Source organism: Mesoplodon bidens (genome assembly GCF_964165515.1).
Source record: "Mesoplodon bidens genome assembly, chromosome: 1".
Classification (NCBI taxonomy): domain Eukaryota; kingdom Metazoa; phylum Chordata; class Mammalia; order Artiodactyla; family Ziphiidae; genus Mesoplodon; species Mesoplodon bidens.
In genome coordinates this window covers 127,635,908-127,659,273 of record NC_138176.1, presented here as the reverse complement: position 1 = coordinate 127,659,273, position 23,366 = coordinate 127,635,908, and the positions used below count along the sequence as shown (strand labels likewise).

The 23,366-nt window shown below is 34.5% G+C and overlaps 1 protein-coding gene across 4 annotated transcripts in view; it reads right to left on the bottom strand.

Moving 5' to 3' along the window:
- EPHA5 (EPH receptor A5) overlaps positions 1 to 23,366 on the bottom strand; it is a 309,970-nt gene that overhangs the window by 145,898 nt on the left and 140,706 nt on the right. The window contains exons 4-7 of one of the 4 annotated variants that reach the window (XR_014015039.1): positions 22,786 to 22,941; positions 18,466 to 18,801; positions 8,709 to 8,764; positions 1,920 to 1,986 (exon numbers count right to left, since the gene is read on the bottom strand). The exons of 1 other annotated variant lie outside the window; for it this stretch is intronic. Coding sequence is in view for 1 of the 3 variants with exons in the window: in XM_081224004.1 (XP_081080130.1) it covers positions 18,466 to 18,801; positions 22,786 to 22,941 (492 nt within the window). In the remaining 2 variants the exon portion in view is untranslated. Of the gene's footprint in view, positions 1 to 1,919; positions 1,987 to 5,662; positions 5,768 to 8,708; positions 8,765 to 18,465; positions 18,802 to 22,785; positions 22,942 to 23,366 lie in introns of those variants that run through there. 2 more of the 4 variants (XR_014015040.1, XM_081224004.1) reach the window with 2 other exon arrangements.

Genomic DNA, 23,366 nt, shown 5'->3' with positions numbered 1-23,366 from the left:
TTTAATTACTTAACCTAAATAGATAATAATTTACAAAATCCTACAAAAAAACCTGAAAAACCAAAAGCTGTGATAGTTTTAACTAACAATGTTTTTGATGTAACAAATTACAAAATAATTAAACTGTAAGGTCGAATAATGTACACATGAAGAAGCACAACAGTATTTTCAGTATTTTAAGAAGAAATCAGACAGGATTATTTAAAACAGAAATTATGACCAAATGGGAATGTTGTCAAAATTAGGATAATTTCAACTGAATAGCAAAATTGCTTTTGGGTTCCTGAAGTGTCAGGAAGAATTGATATTAGTATTGAGAGGAGATCAGTTTTCTATTAATAAAATTACATATAAAAATTTCCTGATTTTTGAAAATTAATACCATTTCACTTAATTACATTATTTATTTAATAATTTATGAGCACCTGTTATATGTTAGAACCATACTAGTCAGTGAGAATTCAGTCATGCATAAAACATGCATAATCTCTGCCCTCAAGGAGTTTATAGCATAGTGGAGGAAATAAATAAGAAAGCAAATAACGACATACTTGCATGAGAGGGATGAGTGTTTCAGAGCACTGAAGAGAAGCACCTATCTCAGATTTGATGATTCAAAGACAGCTTTTTGAAAGAAATCATCTTAGCTGGGAAATAAAGACCAAGCAGGAGCTAACCAAACAAAAAGTGGAGGTAATGGGGGCCTAGGGGATGTCTCCCATGTGGGGTCCCTTGCTTTAGCCAGTGTAATGACATCTTTTAAGGTAGATCAGCAAATGATTTGAGAATTAAGAAGATGTAACTGTTTTGTTTGATAAAACTGTAAAGTTTGGAATTTTCTAAGACAAATACCTATTTGTAAAAAAATACCTTTCAAGAATTTCCGTCATTTGTTCATTCACTCACTCTTCCAACAAATAATTATCAAGTTATCTCTATACGCAGGTGCATTTCTTGGCAAGAAACAATAGTAACATTCCTGCACTTGATGGAACTTACATTCTCAGGGAAGAACAAAAAAGATATACAAACTAAGTAAGTTATATAGTGCTATAAAGAGCTATGTTCTGTGGAAAAAAATAAAACTGGAAAGTGGGAGAAGAAAGGCCCGGATGAGGGCCCTGTTTGTGAGCGCAGGTGCGTGTGTGCTAGCATAAGAACACAATTATAAACAGGATGGTTAGGAAACACTTCTGAAAAGATATGTAGGCAAAAGGTATTTATTATGCCAAGGTAGGGAGACATATGGAAGTTTGGGAGAAGACAGTTCTATGCAGAAGTAACAGCAAGTAGAAAAGTCCTGAGACTGGTACATATCTGGAAAGTTCAATGATTAACAAGGAGGCAAGTGCACCTGATAAAGTGAGTAAGTGAGAAAGTACTGGGAGATGAGGTCAGCCAAAGAAGTGGTAAAGGTCCGGATCCTGTAGGTCTGTGTCATTTACTCTGAGCGAGATGAGGAGTCATGAGAGTTTTGAGCAGGGAAGTGATATCATTTGATGTATTTTAAAGAGATCCCTGTGGCTGCCTTGTGGAAAATAAACTGTGCAAGTCTGAGGGGTAAACAAAGGGATTCGTTAGGAGACTATTACAATAATTTAATTATGAAATAATGAGGATTTGAATCAAAATGTTAGCAATGAAATGGGTGGGAAACAACTGAATTATAGATTCATTTAGGTGTAGAATAGTTAGGATTTAGTGATGGTTGGATGTAGGATGTGAGGGTGAAAAAGCATCAAAAAGGACTCCAAGATTATGTCAACTCTCAAACATTACCTGGTAGTATCTGATTGTAAACACAGACTCTTTGTCCAGGTTGCTTCTTTTCCTTAAGATTTTATGGGCCAAGAATCTTGTTATTAAAGTCAGATACTTAAGATGGAGGCATCCTTTCTGTAACACTTCCCTTTCCTTCTAGGCAAGTCACCTCGGTGCATTTGAGCCTATAGCTGTCCACATGAATTCCCCACATCTTTCCTGCATCTGAGAACAGAAGGCAGAAATGAGACACACAAAATCGATAGCCCCTTAATCACCAATGGGACAAACAAGATAGTTATTAAAAAAATATATAAAAGAGATGGCAATAAAGATAAGTGAAATTTAACTCTCTCTCTTGTTTCTAATGGAACACACTCATAACAAACCCAAATACAAAGAGATTATTAATTTACTTCTACACAATGGGATGAGAAAGGGAAAGATGGAGCAATGCCAGCTACTCAGAAAAACATATGAAGGTCAGAAAGCAAAATAGAGTTTGCATGCTTAGAGAGTAAATCATGGTGATTGCAGAGTCTTTCTGACTGGGCAGGTCTTTTGGCTTGTTTCAGCTAGTAGAAAGCAATAAATGTGATGATGTGTAATTTTTCTTGGAAACCTGACTTCAACAAAGAGACAAACTGTAGTTTGAAAACCATATGGAGAAAAGCCCAGTTATCCCAACCAAGGCCTTTCTAAATAAGCCAGTTTGCTGATCTTCAGATGTATAAGACAGCTCAGACAAAACCAACAGAGTCACTGTGGTAGGCAGAATAATGGTCCTTCAAAGATATCCATGTCCTAATCCCCAGAACCTCTGAATATGTCACATTACATGGCAAAGGGAAATTAAAGTAGCAGATGCAATTAAGGTTGCTAATCAGCAAATAAGGAGATTATCCTGGGTTATCTGAGTTTGTCTAATGTAATCACAAGGGTACATGAAAGTGAAGAAGGAGGCAGGGCAAGGTAATGTAAGAGGGACTTGAGTCACCATTGTTGGATTTGAAGTTGGAGAGAGGGGCTCACAACCCGAAGAACACAGGTACCCTTTAGAAGCTGGGAAGACAAGGAAATCAATTCTTTCCTAGAGCTTCCCAAAGAAAACAGCCTTGCAGACCTTGATTTTAGCCTAATGAGACCCTTGTTGAGCTCTGATATAAAGGATAATTATCAGAGATAACTATATCGAATGATAATAAATTTGTGTTGTTTAAGCCACTAAATTTGCTTTAACTTGCTACAATAGCCATAGAAAACTAATACAATTACCTACCCAACATACAGCTGACTATACATGGATGAATAAGCAAGCCGAGGCAAGATGGAACACCTAGCAGTTATAGACCCCTGAGCAAAAAAAAAATAGTTATTATTTTAGGTTACTGAGATTGGGGGTGGTTGGCTACATAGCACATAGCCAAGCATGCTTGAGGAATAAAATGTCAAAACTTTTTTTTTTTTTTTAAGTGAGAAGAGAAAAGGCTCTAGGGTAGAACTTTGAGGAATAAAAATGTACAAATTGATGGGGAAAATAAAATAATTTACAAAATAAACTGCAAAATGCAAAAGAAGATATATTTTAAAGGAGGGTTTGGAATCCTTGTGCTTGAAGTCTAAGACTGTTATTTGATAAATTGAGGAAGAGAAGTTTTCTTTCCTTATGGTATCATGTGCTATAAATGTATGAGGTCTGAAATCGCTCTAGTCATTTTGCTACCTTGAAAGAATTCCATCAAAACAGACCCAGAAACGGGTAAGCTCTAAAAATCTCACAGAAATGAAGTCAGATCCGTGATCAAACTGTTTCTGAAACTGGTGCTTTTCAATGATAAAATATGTTCCCTGCATTGCTTAAGTACATTCTAGTTGAATTTATCTTATTTGCAGCATTTTGGCTGCTGTAAAGTCATACAACTATGAATTTAAATCTGTAATCTATTAAAATAAGTAATACTGTGTAAAATAGGGATACAACTTACATACTTCAACGAGATGGTGTGAGGAATAAATAAGATAATGGGTGATACCTTTGGTTGTTCATATTTTAGAAAATATTATGTAAGAAAAAATAATTCTTGTATATGATAATTAAAACACCAAAGTCATGGCTGGATTAGATGAAATCTGAAATACCTTGAATTTCTCAAAACAAAAGGCCAGGGTTAGATGAAGGTGAGGAATGCAAGGGCTATTTAATAGTTATTTGGGAAAGAAGACCAGATTCAGGGATAAAAGGCAAACTCTGTCTCTTTTTCCAATTTCACCAAAATTATTTTAGATATTTTGCTAAGAAATTTAGTTAACATATCTCTATAAAACTAGAACTTGGCATATAGTGATACATGTTTTTGCTATAATCATCATTATTATTATCAGCTTCTTTAAAATAAGTTTAAGGAGCATTTAATTAAGAATTTAAAATAGATTCTGATTAAATATTAAAAAAACTATTCATATTAATAAGACAAAAACAAATAAGAAAATTAAGGGAGGGTACATTGTTGTTAAACCAGAGTCTATTTGCACCACTGATGTGACTTTCTAACAAAATAATCAATAGTTGTTTTTCAAGACAGTATAGCTAGTCCTTTTAAAAGTTCATACTTTTGAGCTGAAGAACCTCATCTCACATGGAAGTAACTGCAGAAGCCTTCGAGGGATTTTCTAAACACTTAATAGTAGAACATTTATTTTCTCTGCTGACTTGTAATAACCAAGTTCGTGAATACTATCTCCATCAAAAGCAGCACAGTGACATACAGTGTTAGATTTTTTTTCTGTAAGGTTAATGTAACGGTAGGACTAGAAATAAGTGTAGTGTTTTAGAAAGTAGAGAAAAAAGTCAGACTACCTGACATTGTGATCCTTTACCAATTATGTAAGTGTGTGATTTCATAGTTTCAGGAAGCAAGCCACTAATATTTCCAGTCCAAGTCCCTGGAAAAATAGACTTAAGTCCTGTGAAAAACTAAATGTTTAGCTCCCTCTGAGAGTACCAATATTAGCATCTTACTGGAAAATGTTTAAAATGATTCATTTAATCTTTTAGTCCTTTTATCCTCATACATAAATTTTAAATGTGTAAAATGGACCGAAACAAACAAACAAACAAAAAATAGTGTAGTCCCTACCCCCAGCCTTATCCATAGTTTCACTTTTCACGGTTTCAGATACCCCCAGTCAACATCAGTCCAAAAATATTAAATGGAAAATCCCAGAAATAAACAATTCATAAGTTTTAAATTGCCTACTGTTCTGAGTAATGTGATAAAATCTCACATTGACCCGCTCCATCCCACCTAGGATCCCCAACCATCAACATCCTCTGTCCCTGGCATCCAAAAATCCACTTCTTCATGGCTCAATGATCCAGGACCACCTGAAGCAGATGATCTTCCTTCTGACAAATCATCAGAATGTCAATAGCAGCCTAGCATTATGTCACAATGCCAAGGTCATTCATTTTATGTCATCAGATAGGCATCTTATCAACTCACATCATCACAAGAAGAAAAAAGGTGAGTACAGTACAAAGAGATATTTTGAGAGAGAGAAAGAGACCACATTGACATAACTTTTATTACAGTATATTTTTACAATTGTTCTATTTTATTATTAGTTATTGTTGTTAATCTCTTGCTATGCCTAACTTATGTATATATGAATATATAGGAAAAAACATAGTATATGTGTATAGCACAGGTCACCAACCCCCGGTCCACGGACCTCTACTGGTCTGCAACGTGTTAGGAACTGAGCCACACAGCAGGAGGTGAGTGGCAGGCGAGCCAGGGAAGCTTCATCTGCCACTCCCCATCACTCACATTACTGCCTGAACCATTGCTCACATTACCACTCACACCCCTCCTCCCCCATCCATGGAAAAACTGTCTTCCACAAAACCGGTCCCTGGTGCCAAAAAGGTAGGGGACCGCTGATGTATAGGGTTCCGTACTATCCAAAGTTTCAGGCATCCACTGGGGGTCTTGGAATGTATCCCCTGCAGATAAGGGGAGAATACGGTAAACCACTAAACTGCTACCACCTTTCCCATTACTACCAATAATAACTTAAAAGCACTATTAATTTACTCTATACAAAGTTTTTTTTTCTGAAATAGAACTATTTCTTTCTATATCTATAGTTTATAAAGGATTAATTAAGTATAAGTAATAACAAGTAAAGTCTTATTAACATGAGTAGACTGTTGATGACAGAAATTATAACTTGAAAGGTTAGTAATTTATAGGATAATGAAAGTTTTCATCTTCAAATGTCATTTACTGTTTTATTAGGGAAAAATAAAGATTGTTTAAAAAATAGATAGACACCCTCTAAATTCATATACTTTAAATACATAGATGTAATTAAAGCAGAGAAACTGCATTGTTTGGAATAATACTATATTTGTATTTGGTTCTCTACCACAAGCCTAAGGGAAATCATTGCTCGAGTTGTAGTTTAAGCATCGGTTTGCGATACAGGTCATATCCTCAGGCCTTTTAGGCTTGAAGATTCAATCATCTAGGCTCTCTTTTCTTACTAATGGAAGAAAATTTGTAAAAAGTGAGATCAAAAAGCCAGCACTGCAAGCATATTTTGTTTAATGGAAAACATTTCACATCTTCAAACACATTCTTCAAGCTAGATGCTTGTTTTGACACAAAAGATATTGGTGTTTGTGTGCCAAGCTACAAATAGGTAATTTGCTCTGACTGAATTCCAATAATGTATTAAATGGACTGTCAAATATTAATAAAACTAGATATAACAGAATAAATTAAAATTATCCCAATAGTCAAATAATCTCAAGATATTTTTTGTCACTTCATTTTGTGTTAATATATCATTCAATGATAGGTCATTATCAGCAAAGATTGATTACTCTGGTATTGATATTCACCAAACAAGGCATGACTATTGAAATAGATGTAAGGGCAGTTACAAAATGGTGTATCATCTATTTTTAATAAATGCAACTGTATATCCTAAGTGGATTTGAATAAATGCCTCTACAGACATGTATGTGTGATAAAGGAAGCAAAATACAGAGAAAAACAATGTGAAGTCAACAAGTCAATCCATATCATCATCCAAAGATAATGAATTTGATGCTATTGCTGCTGAGCTTAATACTCAAACTGTCATTAGTTCTCTTCTAACTGTTTTATTTTATTAGACTTTATTCTTCAATTCTTTAATTCTTCAGCAGGAAAATAAAAAGTTCTAAGGTTGGAGTAAGATAGAGTACTTCAACTGCTTTTGTATCTTTCAGAATGCTCAGTAGCATATGATGAATGCAGGAGGTGCTGAATAAATACTTGATGTTTGAATGAATGGCAGTCAATTTCAGGAAAATCACATGAACAAATCATTTCGACATGCTGTACAAAAAACGTTTCAGTATCCTAAGTAAACTTCATTTAGAAGCTAATAGAGAACTCATGGATATGCTTGATTTAAACATGATTTTGCATCTGTATTATGCTACATCTAAAGAGCACACTAAGAAGCTTTACATGATGCCAGGTCACAGGGAATGCTTTCAGAACTTTGTTCTCAAGGACTAGAGAGCAACAGTACTTCAGAGTGAGGTTTTAAACAACTTGATATTCTATGCATATCAATTTACAATAGGCATCTTTACGCAAATAAGTTCACAGCGTACATGCCAATGAGATGACTGATTGAACAGTTCAAATGCTGAGTGAGTTGTTCTGATTCTGAACTGAACCACATGATGGTTCACACTTGAAATGGATTCTTGACCATGTTTCTGTTAAATAGGGAGTGAGTTTGCAACCAGAATTACACAAAAGAGCAGAGTTTAAAACTAGCTTCCAAGTGAGAAGTAGGCAGAATAGAGTACCCACATTAGAAAGAAAGAAAATAGTATTAACAAAATCATTGCTGGCGTAAAAACAGAAATCAGCAGGTATTTTGTAAAGAGATTTTGAGAAAAGCAACATCAAGCAAACCTGATTAAGCGTTATCACCATTTCCCTAGAGAGGAGGGACAGGAAACAAATATCATAACCTCCCGCAAGTGTAATTTTTCTCAAAATGTGGGCTAAACACACCCTGCCGCAGAATCACTGACTGTGTGTGGGTGTTAAAATATGCAGATTCTCGGACCCTCCCTTGGATATAATGAACCATAAATGCAGGGTGTGCAGTTCATGAGTAAGTAACTCATAAACACACTATAGATTGAAAACACTATGCATTGTTCTTAAACAGCACAGTAATCATTATACAAAATTCCTCTCTGGAATGAGGTCAGTCAATTTCAGTAAATCCTTTTGTCAAGATTAGAGTGTCTAAAGAAACATATATTAAGAAAGTAGGAAGGTCAGCTAAGCAGTAGACCTTAAATAATAACGTCTTATTTCAGAGTTCCAGAAAACCTAAACCTATGAATTACAATTAGGGCTCTGTGTCTGGATCCTGAATTTAAAAGAGAGGGGGTGGGGAGAGGCACTCAACAGAAATAAGAGAACAAAGCCTTAGCACGTAATTATTTGAAGAATTCCAAAAATTTTAGAAACACGTTACACATCACACCAGTAACTGAAATTATAACATTAATTCAAATAATAGAGAAACAATTGAACTAATTATTTTAGGTAATATTTTAGGAAGCACAAATTCCAGTCATTAGTGTGATCCCCAGGGGTAGATTCCAGAAAAATAGATAAGAAAGCAAATAGTTATACTGCCTGTGCTCCAGGTTACCTTAGAGAGGCAAGCCCAAACTGGAGAGCAGAGCAAACTTTCTTATGGAAGCAGCGATTTAGCCAGATCTGAAGACTGAGCTATCTAGGACAATGATGTAAGAAATATGCTTCAGGCAGAGGAAACAGCAATATTTACTAGAGATTCAGAGCACAGTAGCTCTAGAGTAAGAATTTCATGGTTTGGATTCCTATTCCCTCACTTACTAGATTTGTGACCTTGGGCAAATCACTTCAGATCTTTAAACTTCAGTTTCTTCATCCTAAAAATGGGAATAATAATAATATTATGTCATGAAGATATTGCTAGAATCAAATAAGAAAATGCAAATAAAGTTCTTCTCATAGTAATGTGCACACACTAAGTGCTGAAACATGCTAGCCATCATAGTCTCTGTTACTGGTACCACAGTAGGTAGAAAGAAAAAAAAGAAGGAACAGAAGTCCCTGAAGTCTCTTTTAGAAACCAGAAAAGTCTCTAGAAAGATTCTTGTCAGTGAACCAGACAAGTATTTTGAGGATTTCTAAAAATATTCCACCCCATCTGCTAATCTTTATTAAATACACTAGAGATGAATTATGGAGAAATTCATCAAATTAGTGTCTCATTTTTGAACTATGTTTCCAAAACAACAAATAGGCATAGGAAAAGCTCAGAACTTGTGCCTCACTTAAGCCAAGTTTTGATGTGGATAAGCAGCTTCAATTGGCAAAATTAAAAGATTTTTGTTGGTAGTATGAGGCCACTGTACAGATATTCATGATATGTAATTAAACAAAACATTTATCTCTAGATATTTTTCCTTAGAAACTTCAATAAATGACAAAGTAATATTTGTCCACAAACAAAAATGATGTAGTTAACAAAATTTGTATTTTTCCAAATACATTTTGATGAAAATGAAAATTATGACTATTTTCTATACACAAAGTATTTCCCCCTTTTTGCTCTTACTTTGATGTTGTTATTCTCTTGTTTATGTTATTGCTGTGGATATTTTATTGAATTGAAAAACTTCAATGCCAATATAAAACTCAGTGTTTTAAGAAATCATTGAAGATAGTCACCACTGGAAAATCAAATCTCAGTTTACTCCTCCAAACTTGAAGCAGTTGCTTTTGTTACCTGTAGCATCACTGATTCTATACATTATTTTTCACTTTTGAATTTCTTTCTTTTTATTTTACTTCACCAATGAGTTTGTCTATATAATATTCATAAAGTCTAAAAGCTATTTATCTCATAGTTTCTTCTATGAACTCACACTATTTGGAATACTACTGAAAAGTTTCTTAAATACTACTATAGTAACATTTATCAATACCTTATTATGTGCTAAGCATTACTCTGTTTTATAGTTATTAATTCATTTAATTCTCACAACCATCCAATGTTATAGATACTATTTCTTTTTTCCATTTTACAAGTGGATAAACTGAGATTCTGGAAGGTTTCAGTAACTTACCATGTCACATAGCTAGTAAGTGGCAGAGACAGTATGGAAAACAGAAAGTCTGGCTCCACAGTCTAGATCTTTAACCAACAAACTAATTTGCTGCTCCGTGTAACAGATTAAATGCACACACACACACGCACAGTTTCTACTTTGTGTATTTTATTTTGAAGACAAATTATATTAGGTACACTGTGTAGGGAAATTGGAAAAGAACTGAAAATGTGATTTACTAGTTTTATTGAGTTTTTTTCCTTTTTATAAAATAAAATTTGGGTATACTGAATGAAAGTCACTATATTAGGGCTTTAAATTGAATAAAGAATACCCACAGATTGGGTAGTCAAAGGATCTGGGTCTCTGTCCCTGGGTGAATTAGTGTGTAAAGTGCAGCGGACGTAAGACAGTTATAAGCAGCACATTAGATGGCCAAAAGCAATATAAGTGGATCTATAAAATATTTTGATTGTGGTGAAAAACTTAGTAGTCAGAATGAGATATTTAACATACGATTACATGAAATTAAAAACACATGCATCCAATGCTAAATAAACTTTTAATAAGAATACTTATGAATAGAAATAAACAATTAATCCATGAAAAGGCTGCTGTTTAGGAAAATGGATTTGGGATAAAAACAGTACATAAGAAAATATATAAACCAGGTGAGTACCTTGCATAGCTCAAAGACGGTAATGTGCCATAAGTTAAGGCATATTATTAACTCAACTCACATCATCTGAAATACAAAGAAAATACAGAATGAAGGAAAGAAAGAACAAAGGAAAGAAAGAAGGAAGAAAGGAAAGAAAGAAGGAAGGAAGGGGGGAAGGGAGGAAGAAAAAGAGAAAGATAGGATGAACAAACCTTAATTACTTGAAAAAACATATTTTTCCAAAATAATGGAGATAACTTGCTTAACAATTATATGTAGAAATTTTCTTTCAAATTCGAACAAATTCATTGGATATCATAGTTTGAATATGGTGGCAAATCTGAAGATTTTTCAGTAGCTTCAATTTGAGATTCCAAAATAGCAATGCTACTAATGGCAGCAGCAACTGCAATAAAGTGCCTGCCATTTATTGCTTGACAGCTGCAGTGGCAATGTTTCGTTTCATCAGGCCAGATCTCTGGTAGAGTATTGGCCATTTCTCCTGAAACTTGCCTCTAATCTTTGAATCTATTTTTCTCAATGATTGTATAAGCCACTTAATACCTTTTATTAAAGGGCTTTTCTGTTTAAACCAGAGGAAATTTTGTTTGCAACTAAGAAAATAGACATTAAAACCAAAAAATGTTCCCCAAAGAGAAGTGTTGGTAGGCAACAGTCTTTTAAAGGAATGGGGATTTGGACCAGTGGTTTGACTGGTTGAATTTCATTGTAGCCAGAACCTATGTATTTTTAAAGGATGGTAATCTAACAACACGGGGCATATGTCTTATCACCTCTGGTCACCTCAAATAAAGTGATTCTTGAGGATAATATTTTTGGTGACCAAATTCCATCTGTTTTAGTACCATAAAAGCATGAGAAATATAAGAAATATAGGAAGGATAGCCTGTGTCTAACTGCACTGCAGAATTTAAAGAAACAAAATTAACTTCTCAAAGTCTAAATTATCCGCTCAAGTCATATTGAGATGATCAGAGAGTCTCCATGCCGTATCTCACGTCCTCTTAACAGTGAAAAGGATGACAGAACTGCACATTAAAAACCAAGTATTATCCCACAGAATTCCTGAACTGCTAAAATGATTAACTTTATTGCCTTGTCTTATGAGAAAATGAGGCCACTGACCGGAAAAAAAGAGTGAAACCCTGAGCATTGGAATGTGGATATGTAGGAGAATACAGATGATTCAAAATATTCTCAACTTCTAAATCTTACTGAGTCTCTCCTGCTACCATTAAGCTGTCCCACACCTGACTGAAGAAGCTATTCCTTCATGTCTTCAATACCTTATCTAAGATCACTAACTGATAGAAGGAAGTACTTGTCTTCCTGCTCAAACTTATTACTCCATCTGAACTCAAGATCCCAATATCCTCTTGGGAGCCAACTACCTGGTGAATACTGGAGAGAAGAAGCTCCTTGAATATGAGTCTCACAAGATTCTGTAACTTAAATCTGCAAAAGCATAGGGAATATGTGTGAAAATGGATTCTATGTGTTCCTTACAGAGAAGCAAGAAACAATTTCATTCAAGCTGATATAAATGCATGATTAGAGATTCTGGATCAATGTCGTTCTCCACATAACTATCACAAGTGCTAAATGCTTCTTTAATTAGTTGTCCAAAATCTGGACTGAAAGGTGAGCTAAGTTTTTAAATAAAGTTCAGGTACTGGGAATTCCTTGTTTTAATGTAGAAGAAGGGATTAAATGACCTACTGAAATAGGAATGTTAGAGTGGATTTATTTTCCAAGACCTATGAAACTATCCACTAATTACATCTTCAGAAAGGACCCAGAAAACAATTTCATTACCATAATGATAAGAAATAAATTGATGAGGACAGTGCCACCTTTAAAAATAAAATCTCTAAAATTTCTGTTCTCTATACTTGAGAACACAGAGGTTGAAGATGCAGTGAAATGATTTCTTGATTTCTTTAGGGTTCAGGTATGGCAGAGGCCAAGTAGTAGCACTTTACCACTAGAAGGAAAGTGGGAACAGGTTTCATAATAGGCAGCAGATGTGAATGGAAAATGTCTAGTACGATGGCATTTAGCGACTGAAATAATTGGCCATTTGATCTGTACCACTAATGATATGAAGGTCTGAGAAATACAAATCAAAATTTAGTGACCTAGTTAGTCATAGTCTCTCACGAATTCCTAGACTGATTTCGTTTACTTACCTTATAACCCCTAAATAAGAAGAGAAAGTTGACTGTCTTTTTTTTTTTTTTTTTTTTTTTTTTTTTGCGGTACGCAGGCCTCTCACTGTTGTGGCCTCTCCCGTTGCGAAGCACATGCTCCGCACGCGCAGGCTCAGCAGCCATGGCTCACGGGCCCAGCCGCTCCGTGGCATGTGGGATCTTCCCGGACCGGGGCAAAAACCCGTGTCCCCTGCATCGGCAGGCGGACTCTCAACCACTGCGCCACCAGGGAAGCCCTGACTGTCTTTAAGAAGGACTGTGCAATAGTAACATACGTTAATATTACACATTTTCCTTTTCAGTTTATCTGAAAGGAATCTCTGGCCATTTCTAGATAAGTGGGATGGGGGGTGTTGCCGCCCAGATTATAAAATGTAGATTTCTGGATCTAAATTTAGATTTACAAACTAGGGTATAGAATATAGATTTCACAAATTATGGAAAACTGCCTCTGAGCTAACACTAATCCAAGTGAATCCAGAATACCACTAAGAAACCCTGATCTGAGCGGAGGCTATGATGGTAATGTGATGAATGAGATTTTGTCCTGAGCGCATATTACAACTGGCACATTCAATTCTTTGATTATTTCAACAGGTTACTGGTGTATATTTGGAAGATTTTCTCTTCAACTGGAAGAAATATCTCTTTGTCTCTGAGGCTTATGCAGTAAAAGCTGTAAAACTGTAGTAATGACCAAACTAAAGCATCTCCCTCCTGCCAAAAGAGTAGACACACACCTTTAGTGGATCCATGGGGGAATGCAGCAATTAGTGTCACCATAAAAAAATAAAAGAATAAAGAGTGGGGATTACCAACATGCCGATTTAAATTACCTGTTTAATCTGTATAGAAGACAAACTAATCTTGGCAAACAACAATACATTTAATCAAGTGGTGATTACAAATACAGCCAATAAGTTCTCTCCACTGAAGAAAATCAGCAAAGACCCTCAGAATGATTATAGTAATAATCTAGCAAGTGACAATGAACATTTTTTTTGACATCTCAATCAATAGAGACCAACAGAAATTATTTGTTGCCCTCTTCTCAGGAACAATTATGTACTCTTACCATCTCAATTCAGCATTCTCTTAAATTTCCAACTCTACAGAATAATTTAGTCTCAGGAACCCTGATCATCTCCACATCCTGTGAGACATCATGTTGAACAACTACATGAATGGCATCAAATTGAAAGTACCTGATGAAATGAGATTATCATGTCCCCCAGACACATTTGGAAGAACCAAGAAATAAAACCCTTCAAAATACAGTAATCGCGTTTCTAGTGATATTTCTGATAGTCTGGAACAGGTTGGGACATTCCCTCCAAAGTGTTTGTTGCACTTAGCAACTCATATCATGTTAATCAAGTGCTCTGAGGAAAAAGTCCAAGAGTCTAAGACTATTTGAAAACAATTAAAATTTGGTCTATTTCAGCTCAGAATTAAGATTCTGTACCTTTGCAAATTAAAGTGTTATTACTTTTGGTTTTTCAGTTAGAATGAGCTTATTCTTTCTAGGGATAAAATATACATTTGCATATATTAAAAGAGCTTTATGATTTAATTCTTGATAAAGTATGCCTAGTGAAAAATTATTTTAAAGTAAAATTTTTAAAAATATGTTTATAGAAGAGCATCATAAATGCACATTCTTTGTGAGCAGATAATGAAACATATAAAGTAACTGCTTTCAATGGGATTTTAAATTTTCATACAGTTGATATATCACCCTCCATCTATGCATCTATCTAGCAGATATATACTTTTAGATGCCCTAAAATAATAAAACAGAAGAACAACAGGAGAGAACAACAGAAGCATTGTCATGTAAATAATCTAAATGCTTTTTTCTATAAAGAAAAATTACCAAATGTACGTCAATTTTTTAAAACAATGCATTGCATAGAAAGACAAAATCACTAGAAAACTGGAGGAGCTCAATGAATTTTATTCCTTTTCTAAGTCTGAGTTTAATAAAGCACGGCTTGTATATCCATTATTTTATCCACTTTGCTATTCGACTATTAGAATTCTTTATGTGATTAACATATTCACATTTTCGTGAGATGTTATGGAAAAACCCGAATGAATCTTTTGGCCAACGCAATATTTTCCTATCACTTTCCCCTTCTCACACTGTTCTTTTACCTTTTTGTCTTTTTTTTTTTTTTTTTTTTGCGGCATGCAGGCCTCTCACTGTTGTGGCCTCTCCCCCTGCGGAGTACAGGCTCCGGACACGCAGACTTTGCGGCCACGGCTCACGGGCCCAGCCGCTCCGCGGCATGTGGGATCTTCCCTGACCGGGGTACGAACCCGTGTCCCCTGCATCGGCAGGTGGACTCCCAACCACTGCGCCACCAGGGAAGCCCTTTTTTTGTCTTTTTAAATACATCTTTATTGCAGTATAATTGCTTCACAATACTGTGTTAGTTTCTCTTGTACAACAAAGTGAATCAGCCATATGCATACATATCCCCTCCTTCTTAAACCTCCCTCCCACCATCCCTAACCTACCCCTCTAGGTCGTCGCAAAGCATCGAGCTGATCTCCCTGTGCTATACTGCTGCTTCCCACTAGCTATCTATTTTACATTTGGTAGTGTATATATATTTCGAAGCTACTCTCACTTTGCCCCAGCTTCCCCCTCCCTCCACCCTGTGTCCTCAAGTCCATTTGTAAATTACTTTTTCCCTCTATTTCCCCCTTCATATGTGTTTATATTTCTTGACCATGATAATCCCCACAATAACTCTGTAATTCTTTCCTTGTCAACCTAACTACTTATGCTGCATTTTACAAGGCCTATAAATTCCAACTAATTATAGTATTTAGCTTTTCTTAAAACTTTATCTTTTGACTTGACTATTAAATTACATGCAAAAAAGTATCATTTGAATTCAGGCAACTCACAAAAGCAAGACGCTAGACTCCATAATGATTTAATAGCTGGAAAAATGTCTTAAATGCTGTATAAACATTCATAAATTAATCATTTAATCACTATCTTCAGCATGAAATCATTATTTCCTTTTATAGACTGAGCCAGGGTTACCTAATCAGTTTCAGTTTCTAGCTTAATGCAAGATTCTCATCTTGAAAAAATTACTATTTTTTTTTCTTCTTGTACTTGTTGAATATAATTTTGAATCTGGACAGTTCATATATCACATTCTTGTCACAAATATAAATCAATCAGAAAATGACAAAAAAATTATAAAGTTGAGACAAATCAATTAAGAAACAAATGCATTTCTCAAAAAACACTCCTTAGAGGAGAGTAAATCTAATGTTGGAATCTGCTGAAAGAAGTTTTATATAAAAACAGCATATGGTACAGATAACTTTCTTCAATTTAATGCTGAAGAAAAATTCAGACATTAAAACCAATTACTACAGTCCACTTTCTATAATGATGGTACTTGATAAATGTGCAGCATAGTGGCATTGAATCTAAGAGCTTTTAGGAGCTACTTGAAGTTAATAATTTTTGTGGAAATTGAGACTTAGTTGGTCTGAAAAGTCAGATGCTGTGAAAATCTCCCTTCTTATTTTGATTTTTTTGGGGGTAGTTTTGTAGTTATTTTACACTATGTGTACTCTGAGAACTTGGGGAAAAGAAGCAGCAACCAAAAATTTCTACTCTGAATACAAATGTTTGTTTTACATGATAACCATGCCTTGAACAGCTGGATAAAAATTATTCTTTCTTGATATTTAAGGTATTTATAGTTGAAAAAACAGAAAAACACACTTTGCAGTCCTAACAGGCCAGCAACTCAAAGACAACTAGAGCAAATATTTATTAATAACATCATTTAAAAAATAAACGATCATTTCTTACATCTAGTTCATCAGAGATATATCTTTCAAAGAAAGTTATGCAAGCTTAGAAAATGTCCTCCCAAATGGATACAACTCTTAATGATTGTTCAATATGCTTTCAATATATTAATGGAAGATTCACACATAGAACCAAGTAAGCTTGAAAGACATTGCATATGAAGACTGAAATCAAATGTTTAATGCTAGTATTTTTCTGATGTGGGAAGGCAGTTCACATTCACAGAGCACTTGTGGAATCTAGACGCTGCGATGGAAAATCAACATACACTAGTATTGCCAGAAGCTGAGTCTATACTGAAGGAAAACCTAATTTTCACTATTTTTGTCTAGCTCTTTTTAGCACTTTTATTAGTTCAACCTTAGGTTAGGGAGTAAATGGAGAAAATATAAAGGATTCACTGAGGACAGTGGTGTAAACGTGTACCATGTTTTTTCTCAAGGAATAAAAAAATGCTATTGGCATGTATTCAACGTGGATGAGAACATCTAGAGTGCTTAGAATGATTCTTAGTGAATTACGCAAATACCTGTATATTATCTGGGCCACTTTTGAATATTTTCTTCAGTTTTTTTCAGTCAAAAATAACTATGAACTCAACGGCATGTGTTTTCTTTTTCTCAAGAGATAACCACTTCATTTACCTGACACATCCAATAATTCAAATTATTTTGACCAAAACTTGATTACCAACAGCATTCTCTTGTCAACCAGATCATTCTACCACCTACAAACTTATACTAACATTATGTGAATTAAGTCTGATTTGATTCAGTCAAACACATCCTATTGCATTGTGAGCTCTACCGGCAAAGATGTCCTCACCCACAAAAGCCCACCCGAGGTAATTATGAGGTAACAAGCTTATGCCCTTGGACTGAGGGTTTTGGCCAAAAAATAGGAGGAAAGTTACATTTAATGCCTCTTCCCGCCCATGTACTTGTTGTTGACAAAAACAAGTTATAAGTTACTCATATGCTTTGAATGACTCTTGCCACATTATGAGTTATTAATTCAGCCATAGTTTATCTTTGGTTTTTATTTTAACAGAAAATAATTCTTCTATATTGTTTACTTAAAATTAAGTATTTGAGGGGAAAATTTAGGGGAATTAGTAGTTCAAGCAGAACTATTTTCTCTACTCCTTAATAATTACTTCCTAATATTTCCAAGATCTTCATATGGCATATAGATGTATCTTCACATGTATGGTGGTTGTACAATGGTTCATAGTTATTTTAATTTTGATAAGTGGATTTATCAAAAAAAAAATCTCATGCATTTTTATTATAATAATAAGAGAAATAATAAGAAAACCCTATTTTAATCTGCAAAGAAAATTCAGATGTGGTGCCAAACAAACAAACAAACCTGCCAGATTACCTGCTAAATTAATGAATTAAACAAAAACACCTGAAGTAAACAAAACAACAAAAATGTAGATCTGAGCTGTAATTATTGCACTGTGTGAAATTATGAGATAAAAAATTTTGCTACAAATGGATTTGAGCCAGAAATGTATTTTTTAATGAAAAAATTCAATTAAAGCCTATCTTTTTTTTTTTCTGTCCATGGATGTGTCTGCTAAGAAAGCCTTAGCTTTTATTTGCTTAAAGCTAAGATAAAACATTTCAAGATGTATTTTACTTTAAGTCCTAACCCTCTGGATAATGGGAAGTCATCTCTCATGTCTCAGGCAACTTAGCCCTGAGCTGTGGAGATGACTGACAGTGCTCGGCCTAAGGTACATGATTTGGTTAGACATCACACTTACCTGCTTGATTTGTGGTTACATTTACAGACACATACTGCCGGGCTCCTGGGCTCAAGTCGGACACTCCATTCACTGCCTCAATCTCAAAGGTATAGTTTGTGTGAGCAAGCAGATCCACCATCATGACAGAGGTGTTTTTCAGGCCGATTTGCTGGGGGAGGTACCTGACATGACCGCCACACTCGTCACACACACCTGCATGTGAGTTGCACTTCTTGCATGCAATATAATATGACACATCTTTCCTTCCACCAGTGTCAGCAGGAGGAATCCATTCCAGAAAGACACTAGTTTCATTAACATTTGAGATGGCATTCCGAGGAGCTGAGGGGGGTCCTGGTTTGCAAAGTAAAGTGAAAAAAAACAAATTTTGAGATGATAAAATTAGGCATTGTTTACTACACAAATCTCTGGTCTGAAGAAAAAAAATGGATTTGCAATCAATCTGTTAATCAGGGAGAATGCAAGAGTCATCAATTTGTAATAATCTTTGAAAAATCTTGTTATACCTTTGTAGAAACAATAGTGGGGTTGGTATACTATAGAAATGACTTATTTTGGCAAAGTTGCAAATTCAAATAAAGATGTTTTGCTTAGTGTATATGTAAAGAATTATGGAGTAAAAATATGTATGCAAAAAAATGTTAGATAAAATTATGTATTCAAATACTGGCAAGTTCTTTGGCAAGTCCAAGGAAAAATTCTCCTTGGGGATTGAACAGATTACTTCCTCAATGATACTCATCCCTGAAACCTAGGAAGTAAACATGAAGGATTTACTAAGCAATGAGCACAGGTAGAAATAGGATTTATTAGTGTGGCTCTTGACTACAAATTCCACCGAAAAGTAGAAAAAGTAGCCTTAGTTTATCTCAAAATAAATTGCATAGCTACTGATAAACCACCAACAGAATTTGGAACCTCCCTCATATGCCAAGAAAGAACTAGAATTTAAGTAGTTGATCAACATTGAAATCTGTAATAAAAGTTTGCTTACTTTGATATTGTTTTAATATTGTGGCTCTGCAAAATTGTGAATTTTACTTAATTGGAAACCTAAAATTTTAAAAATAACTATCAAAAACACAATAAGAGGAAGAATGAACATGTTCTGACCTTGAAAGATCAGCAGAATAAATTTATATATAAATAACGAATAATATTCATGTGTATATTACTTTATTTCTGAAATAATAGTTAGCAGACTAAAGAGAATTAAACTTGTTTACATATCAATTGTAACAAATGTATTACTTTGGTGGGGGACGTTGATAATGAGACAAGCTATGAATGTGTGCGGACAGGGGATACATGGGAAATCTCTACACCTTCCTCTCAGTTTTGTTGTGAACCTGAAACTGCTCTAAAAAATAAAGTCTTTAAAAGAATTCATTGCATAATGTCTGACTCTATAGTAGATTTTTAGATACTCAGAGTTACAACTTCAGTCAGCTGTTAATATTATATGATCAGATGTTCTCAAAGAGAAAATACATTTATATTTGTTTCAGACGTAGTAAAGATTTCCCAACAGGGAATAAAATGGACTGTGATGGTAGCTGAATGGTTCCTAAGCATAAATTAAGCTACTTAGGATGACATAGCTTAGTTATCTTAATATGTGCTGTCTGTTCTAAATATATAAATTAATGTTAATTTCTACCTAACATTTATTAAGCTATGACTACTGAGGACTAAATTTAAAAGTAATAAGAAAGCTACCTACTATTTATAAAATGTCACTTAAAATTAAAGAACCCCATAACCCCATAACCCCATAAAAGCTGCCAGTTTTGACAAACAATCTCCACTTTAGCTATTGTGTTGGAACCCTGTGAATTTTTCCATACAACCTCACACACTTCTATATAAAACAGTCACTTTTAAGATGAAACAAATACTTAAGATGGAAATACAAGTGTGTGTTTTTTTTTCTATTCCCTCTACCTTATTTATTTAATAGTGGAAGGTTATGGAGAAAATGTAATTTGAGATCAAAATGTTACAGGTCTACTTGTGAGAAAAAGGTAAAATATACTTGAAATTTGTCTACTTCACAAAGATATCAAACTTCTGAGGGTTTTTTTCTACCAACTGAAATACACCCCTCAGTTACCACCTTTCCTCTAAATCTGTAAAAACTGCATCAGAGTCTGACTCTTTTTCTTGACTCTGCTACTAACAGCCCCTCAGCTTGTGGGTGGGGGCACATATGCCTCTCAAAGTCAAAATAAAACTCATATTCAAGGGAAGCCCTAAAGTAGAGGTAACCAGTGGAGACTGAGACTTACATGCACCTAAAAATAATGTAATGAAATTTCACTGTCCTGCTAATAGATGTGATGCATGAACCAAAGTAGAGCTGTGAGAAGAACCCTCAATTTGAACAGATTCATTAGAATCTGAATTTTGTTTGATTTTCTTTTCCTACAGGTTTATAACATTTTTTTGCCCAGAGTACCAGAAAAAACATTAAAAGTAGTTGAAACCATAAATTTAATGGTAAAGAGCCAAAGAGACATCAGTCAAGCCATCTCATCTGTTCAAGGGTATCATCATACGAAGAATTTGTGTTATTATGAATGCAACTAAGAACAGAACACACACACTCACAGATTATATATTAGAAAGATCTTCTACAGGACTCCCAATAGTCTTTTTTGAGAAATGCATACAAATTAGTGTTCTTTTGAGACACAGTATTAGAAAGTCACACACCTGGAGACAGAGAAAATATAAAGCCTCAGGTCCTAAAAGAAAGCTAAGCAGTCCTTGCCACCAGAGCAGGGTTCTCCACCATTCCCAAACCTAGTAAATTTACAGAAAGGGAGGCTCACATTTGTGCTGAGAAAGATAAAGGTCATGCATGGACTACTTAAAGAAATAATATTTACAAAATTAATAAAATTTAAATAAGTCAAGATATGGTTTTCTCTCCCTAATTTACCAAACTACAGTCTAGCCAACACTCCCCCCCACTATTTGGGCTTTCTTTTGCTCTGAATAATTGAAGCAATTTCCACTGAAACCAAGATGCATCACATTCAATCATTGTTTATATCTCCTCAATTCAAATGTATCCTCTCAAAAAATGTATATAATAATGTCATTTACTTATTTCAAGAGGATTGTTAATAATTAGTAATCATCTAACCCATAAAATGATCAGAATGTGATAAAGAGTGATCTTAAGCAATAGAGTTAATTAATATCAATGATTTGAGAAATTATGAAAATATGTTTCACTGACACGATGAAATTGACACTGAAATTCAGATAAAATTTCAGTTTGTGATTATTTAAGTAAAGAAATTGTATGTCTTTATATATGATACCCATGAATACTAAATTTCAAAAAAATGTGTCTTCATCTTTGAAAGCACCTACAACTTACTGGGATCTAAAATAGCAAAACATGGGATGTCATGGAAACTGAATGTTATGGGGAGATGGGATTCACTGTTCTTCCCTTCAGTTTTCTGTTTTTGTTTGACCTGCTATAGAGACTATGGTAGAAAAACTAAAGAAGTATTGCCATGAAGCAAACTAACACATACATTTGTTTCCTTCCCAGAAATATGTGGAACACTAGAAAAACAAAAACACCAAAACATTGATAGATGTGGATGTACCCACTGCAACTCTTGGAATTAAATGTTTAATATTCATCTACTCATTATAAGATTACCTGATCATATAATTAATAACAGTTAAGGACACTCACTGTTAATAAACACACCAGCTACTTGAAAATCCTAGTTGAAAACTGATTTTATATTTGACTCTTAAATATGATTTGCCAACCCCCAGTTCTCCATGTTTGTGTGGTGTTTCCTGTCTTCTTTTATAAATGACCTTCTCATTGGACTTTGCAGCTTAGTGGGGCAGGTTAGAATGAGAAGGTAGAAGTACCATGTACTGCATTTTTTTTGTGATCAGAAAGCTGCCTTGGAAGAAGAAGAAGAGGAAGAAAAATTAAAAAGGTTTACCAGAAACAGGGAAATGGATTTGTCAAAGTCATGTTTGGCTATCATGAACACTAAGATAAATCATAAAATAAAAGGAAAAATTCCATATTTCTGGCTCAGATGTTGAATTTGAAATGAGGGAAAATGGATGCTTCTCACAGTAAGTGATAAAAAAGACTCAAATTTCTCAATGCTTACTCAAGAAGGTTGAAATCTGGTGAAATACTATATTGGATGATTAAACATTATGCCTGTTTTAGGGGAAATGGTAATAGAATGTAACAGGCTCCATCATGCTCTTTCTTCAAACTGGTGAAAGTTAACATCACCAAATGTCCATGGGTTTCCTTACTTGTGCATGCCATTGTGGGTGGATCAGACTCCCTCCTGAAATAATCCTTTTCACAGACACAAGAGGTTGAAGCTTCCTCATGGGTATAACTGTGAGGTGGACATTTGCTGCAGCTCTGGTTGTGAGGTGAGGCTTTGAAGAACCCAGGTCTGCACACTGTCAAAAGAAATAAGAGACTAAGCTTTTCCCTGGAACAGATGCAGTGTTTGTTTTGTGAATAATGTCATTATTTTGACTAGTATACACAGATTACATATAACACCATCTTTTCATTAATTTCAAAAATTTTTTCATCAGTTTCTGAATCATAAATAACAGGCTATTCATTCAGATAATTAAATATTTATTTTAAGTATTTAAATTAAACATGTTGGAATAGATATATTTTTAATGATTTTTATGCTACAGGAGTTTATAAGAAATTATAAAGGCAAATACACATATGTATTTAAAACTGAAGAAGTGCTTTGAGTATAATTTTCATTTATGCTATTATTAATACAACTTATGTTGAAGAAATACAAAATTCCCACTATGCTCAGAGAATGGCATGGTACACAGTAGTTACTTAAAATTTTGTT